A 6,572-nucleotide genomic window follows, 5' to 3' on the forward strand; every position below is an offset into this window, starting at 1 on the left:
TTTTTTTTTTTTAGCGGAGCAGATCTTTTCAACCGGGAAAGACTTCCTCTTAAAAATCAAATTAAAAAGGGGGAGAGAGAGAAGGAGAGTTGTTTACATGGTTTATTTGTTCTTTATCACTATAAGTTTATAAATTTCTGGAAATGGAGATCGAGAGAGAAAGAGAGAGAGAGAAATACGTTTATGTAGACTATAGCCTAACTGTGCTCTTATTATGCATGATTTGCTAGGCCCAGGGTCACAAATATTTAGCCTATTTGTTCTTTAATACTAGAGAGTACATAGTAGCCATCTGCGGTGATATCACTTGGGATTGTTCATTTTGCCTTGCCCGACTCCCGATGGTATTGATTTTTATAGTTGGTAGTGTGGTTTCTGTAAGCCCTTAGCACTAATATGTGGAAAAAAATACGAAGCAACACCAACACTATATCTTTTCTATATATTTGATCATCCATTTTGCAGATCAACATCTAGCAGCAATTATGAGTTATGTTTTTCTCAATCCGAATTTCCTCTATTCCTCTGGTTGTATAAGGTAATACTGAGATGTGTGCTTGTAGATAACCCATCAAATCATTCTGAGATACACATATTATGTACCGATACATGTAGTTCCAGTTATGCATGAATCATGTATCGAATTTAGTGCTGCACTTCAATTTAACTCTTGAGACAGATGGTGGTCTTTGGGTCTGTCATCGTTGTAACGTTGTTTTTATTGTCATTGAAAACTTTGTTTTATTATCAAAATTATTTTAAAAGTTAAATTGGTTTAAAATTTTGACTTATTAAAAGTGCTTGAAGTCAGTATATATGTCCTAAAATTTTCGATTTAATGAATTACTTATATGTTTTTAGAGTATTTCAGACCTTATATCTTATAAAGGTGCATTTAAGATCTTTTCTTTTCTGAAAATTTTTAAAAGTACAAATTTCAGGACGCGTTGGATTGACACATTTCACACTTCATAGAATATAATATCTCTGCATTTTCCTACCCAAGGTTAGCATTGTAGTTGTCCAGCTGTTTGTTTTTCCTCTAAATCTTGAACCTTGCCAATTACTTTTGAATGTCTGGTACTAGTGCTTTCATATTTCACTTGATAACAATTAAGTGGCAAGACCATTTTTAGGATACCAACATTTTTTAATTTCTTGATTTTCTGAATTTGTCCTACTTTTGAAAAACTTTAACCTTGGCCATAATGATTGAGAATGATGACATCAGTGTTTCACATTCACATTTTTTTTTGATTGAGGATTAACATAAAATATTTTGCTTTGCTGGTATTTCCACAAAATACCTCTGCTTCTTTTGGGCCTATTTTCATGTCAACTAAATAAATGCTTAATTTTCTGGTAACTGAATGATGAAATATGTAAGATTAGTTTTGCCTTAAAACATGGAGTTCAAATATCTCAAATTCAAAAAGCAAAATTCTATTGTCACTATACCCAAACAAAAAAATAACTACCTTTTTGTTTTTAATCTTAATAGTGATCAAAACAATGGCTGCAGATTCAGATGATGCTTTGTACACTTTCTTGGAAAGCCGCAATGTGAATACAGAGCTTATGAAAAAGGAAAAGGTAAATGCCCAAGTAAACTAATTATACTTAAGAAATCTTCAAATGAATCTAATATTTATTCAGGTGATCAAGCTATTAGCCTATTTAGAAAATGAAAACTGCATTAATGAATCATAAATATTCTGTCCATTTCAACTCAGTCATGAATCAGAACTATAAATTCAAGTGAGCTTTCATTTTTTGATTATGCAGCATCTGTCCATATGTCTTGCATTAGTTGTTCATCAATCTATGAATAATATGGTAAAACTTTTTTCTTTGAGCTAAACAGAACAGCCATAGCTACATTATCAGTAAAGTATTGCACATTCTTAAAAGAGAGTTTCATTAATTTGAGACTGTTTTTATCTCTGTCTGTCTTCCATGGAAGCAATTAATATATCTTTACTGTAATTTAAACTGCAATACCTCAAATAATTCCCATCCAAATATTATGACCATGTGTATGTTACAAATCTGAAGTAATCTTAACCTGTTAACCTTGTGTATCTCTTTCAATAATATTTGCCTCTGAGATTTTAATGGAATATCATTAATCAAATAGTTTCATAAAAAGAAATTGCAATATTAGTGAACTCAATAGAACATTTAGTTAAATTTTCTCAATTGTTATACATATTCATGTACATGTAGCAACACACTTTTCAAGGATGCCGATGGTGTGTTTCTCTGATAAATATATGCACACAATTATTAAAATCAAGTAGGCATGGAGTAGCAATACCCTAAGTCTTTGACCCATTGATTCCAAGGCAAAGCATGCATGCTACAACCTCTGAACTCCTACTGCTATAATTATTTAGGCCAAATAAAAAAATATGTGTGGTTCCGGTTACACCTCCAAACAAATTAGGGTAGGTAGGTAGGTTTTTTTTTTTATTTATTTATTTATTTAAATAAAATAAAAGTCAAAAATATCATTGAATGTTCTTGAAATAACTATTGGTGATATTGGTGAGATAATACTATTGCTTTCTTTCAAGTGGTGACATTTGTAACTGACAAAACACTTGTACTGCGTGTTGAAACGATGTTGTCAAAGAAGGCCACCATTGCTGAAACTAAAACTAATACCGGAGCCAATGAGGGAAATCAGGGAAAATTCCAGAAATTTGAAAATTGTCAAAAAAAAGTTTAGGGTCGGGGGTATAAAATAGGGACGGTCGGGTAACCGGAACCACACATATTTTTTTATTTGGCCTTATAATTCAAGGTTTACTGATTGTTTATTCGAACATCCATTTTTTCATGTAACAAGATAACTTTTGTACATCTTCTTACAAAACTTCAAATTTCAGTCAAAGTTATTTTATAATAGAGAAAAACACCTTTACTTTTTGAGGTCCATTCTCAGAATTCAAGGTTGTAAAGAAATAAACAACTTTTATGACAAAGTCCTGCATGACATTCAGGTCAAGTTAGACTTATGATAAAGGAATATATAATATGCTTAAATGTTTAAAAATATTAAAATCACTTTTCAGATTGACCTAGCTGCATTACGAGTTATAGATGATAAAGAATTGTCTAACTTTATACCACATTATGGTGACAGAGTGGCTCTTCGTTCTTATATAAAAAAGGAAGATGACAAAAAAAAAAAAGAAAAAATCAAAAGTTACACTGGTAGCTTCTTTGAGACAGAAGTTAAAAGACATGAGAAGACCAAAGAAATCAAATGCCAAAAATCAGATGTCAGAAAGTGATTCTGATGTGGAGGAACATATTGAAAACACAATAAATCCTTATAAAGGCAATCAAAATGCTACAAAAGAGTCTCGTAAAATTAAACTAGGAATTAAATCAAAATTAGATGATACTTTTGTGAATATCAGAGTTAAGAAAGGAGGAGGTCCAAGAGACATTACAGTTAAAAAGTCTTCCAAGAAGAAGGAACTTATTGAGCAGGCCAAAGAATTGTACTTTGGTAAATCTGGTACAAGTAAACTAGGATGTGTTGATGACTTCTCTTTTGACATGCAAAATTTTGAGGAAGATATTCTTGATGATGAAATAAGTGTTGGAAAGCTGTATGAGCAGACAGGTTTAAGCAAGCTGACATTTTATCTTCTTCTCATTCCTGCATGTAAATATGAAGATTTGCCAAAAATACAAAGACCCCTCAAAAGACCCAGAACAACAAACAGTAGCATTTCAGATGATGATGAAAACTTGCCAGACCCAAGTGAAGTTGTTAGCTTTGATATACTTTCTGAGGCAATGTTGGCTGCTGATGTGCCATTGTGCTTCCAAGAACCAAACATCAATCTTGATTATGTTGAGGATTCTTCATGCATCAATACAGTTCCAGCAGCATGTAACAGCACAAATCCTGCATCATGCATCAGCACAGTTCATTCTGAAGAACTTGTTTCCATAAATTCTCCATTATCTTTAAGATCTAATGCCAGTCAGCATCTTGAAAACTTAGTACCAGCAGCAATTACAGTGCCTCAAGAAATTTCACTCAAAACAGATAAAGTTCTTAGAATCCATAGAGTGACCCTGTTGGATGAAATGCTTGTTTTCTTTAAAGATCCAGAGATAATGAACAAGAATATCACATTTGAATTTGTCAGTGAGCATGGTTCGGATATGAATGGAGTTTCAAGAGATGCTTATTCTGCATTCTGGATTGAATTTTTCAGGCGTTCAGCTGAAGGGGAGGAATCCAGAGTACCTGCCCTGAACTCAAAATGGCAAGGGGATGAATGGCAGGCTATCGGTAGACTATTTGCCAAGGGTTTTGTTGATCAAAATGTTTTTCCCATACAAATGTCGCCAGTAACTACTATAGTAGTTTCATTTGGTGAAGCATCAGTGACTGATAAAATTCTGAATGATGCTTTCCTCAGCTACATCAGCAAAACAGAAAGGGACACTTTATCCTCAGCTTTGAACAAAGAGACTTTTGATGAAGAAATGTTTGATGACCTGCTAGACTTGTTAGACAGGTTTTCATGCAAGCAGAGACCCACAAAAGAAAACCTACACAGTCTATTAAACAATATAGCACATAAAGAGCTCATCCAAAAACCTAAATATGCCACAGACAACATGGCTCTTGGGTGCAGAGATGCTTTACTCTCACACTTTCTCTCGGTTGAGAAAATATTGATTACCTATCAAGATATGGAGCCAACACCCAAAAAGGTCTTAAAAATGATAGAGGCCATTCCAAAAGGACACAGTGAGGCAACATCATTGCGCTATTTACAGCAGTATATAAGAGGACAAAGTAGTGTATCATTGAAAAAACTCTTGCGTTTTCTCAGTGGATCAGAGGCCATCACAGTTGATAAAATAGAGGTGACCTTTACCCAACTAGAGGGGCTTGGTCGAAGACCAATTGCCCACACGTGTGGTCCTCTCCTAGAGTTGCCCAGTACTTATTTAAGCTATCCAGAGCTTAGGAATGAATTGGACAGCATATTAGCAGATGATTCCTGTTTTGTAATGAATATGGCATAACAAGTTTTTCCAGATCAAAATTTGTTCATTGTTTGTCATTGCTTTTTCTCCAGAACAGGACCAATTTTAAACAAACTTTGCACAAAAATTTGGATTTTATAATATTCAAGTTTGTTGAAATTAAGGGCCATATCCCTTTCCAAAGGAAGATAACCGTGAAATAGTAAAAATATTAGTAATGAATTATGAATGTCTTTTTTCCAAAACCACTGATGCAATTCATAAAAAAATTAAGGAACTCATAATTTTCAGGTGAGTGATGTGGCCTGTATGCCTCTGGTCTGTAGAAAGTCTGTTTTTCTCCTTCTACATATGTAAAATAATTTGTGTGCACAATGATTATGAATTTATAGAACCAGGAATTGAAATCTAGTTTCAGAGGCAGAGGCTCAATTCATTATATTCAGGTACTTATAATTGATAAAGACTATTGTTAAAAATAGCATGAAACTAATTTTGAAAATATGTACGTTTTTATTTTAATTTCTTGTTTAGAAGTATGTTTGAGTTAACTACTTGTACTTGCACCATTTGAGGTTGTGATTTCCTAACACTGACACTTTGTCATAATTTGTGTACATTTACAAGCAAGTATCCTTAAAATACATGTATGAAGCAAGCATAATTGCACTAATGTTTGATAAGTGTTAATTTTGAATACACACTGTATTCCCCAAAAATTATTTTGACAGAGCAGTCTCATGATTGTGTCAATCCAGCATGTTTTTTTTAAAATTGATAATCATTGTTACTTATAACAATAGTACATATACCTCTATGTTGTTGAAAATTCCTTCATCAAAAATTGTTGACAGCCATATTTAACAGAATTTTTTTTAATTTGCATTCATAAGTTGACTCATATCAAGAATCATATATATATAAAAAAGAGCTTAATAGTGTGCCTATTTGAAATTACTGACCAGAAGTTGTAAAATTAAATTAGCTCACCTGAGTCAAAAACTCAAGTCAGCTTTTCAAATCTCTTGGTTCATCTGTCCGTGTTAGGAAACCTTTTTTTTATATATATATTTGTATTTAAAAATCTGAAACGTGAAAATGTTTATCAAACAGTCTCGAACTGAGGAAAAATTAAAAACAAATTTAAAAAATGAGTTCAAAATAGGGAATTTTAATTGGAGTAAAAAAAATTTGAGATGTAATAAACTGTTTCAATTTTAGGCTTAGAAAAGATTTTATGAAGCATGTACACTTAAGGAAGCTCAAAACACTAATGATTTTTTTTTTTTTTTTTACATTTTGAGAAAATTTCATCATACAGATGTGTACTTACTGATTTTATCACATTCATTCTCAACATTTTCAATGGTATCTGCCAATTTTTGAAAATTTTTCAAAGTTGGTGAATTTTTAGTAAGCAGAAATCACTGTTGTCTGAAAAATACATGCAAATACTATGTACCTTATCATGGTCTAATATAATGTTAAAATTACATTTATCCATTTTAAAATGGTGTCAATCAATATAGATTTTTTTTACTGTTCCT

General features: G+C 32.3%; 1 protein-coding gene across 1 annotated transcript; it reads left to right on the forward strand.

Annotated features, from left to right (window-relative positions):
- Positions 1–1,507: 1,507 nt before the first annotated feature.
- Positions 1,508–5,064, forward strand: LOC133189443 (uncharacterized). The gene is made up of 2 exons (XM_061324816.1): positions 1,508–1,593; positions 3,078–5,064. The coding sequence occupies exon 2, from the start codon at positions 3,181–3,183 to the stop codon at positions 5,062–5,064; it is 1,884 nt and encodes a 627-aa protein (XP_061180800.1). The 5' UTR covers positions 1,508–1,593; positions 3,078–3,180.
- The last annotated feature ends 1,508 nt before the right edge of the window (positions 5,065–6,572 follow it).

Source organism: Saccostrea echinata, unplaced genomic scaffold (assembly GCF_033153115.1).
Source record: "Saccostrea echinata isolate AGI-Se365-2 ecotype Australia unplaced genomic scaffold, CSIRO_AGI_Sech_v1 ptg000018l, whole genome shotgun sequence".
In the NCBI taxonomy this organism is placed as follows: domain Eukaryota; kingdom Metazoa; phylum Mollusca; class Bivalvia; order Ostreida; family Ostreidae; genus Saccostrea; species Saccostrea echinata.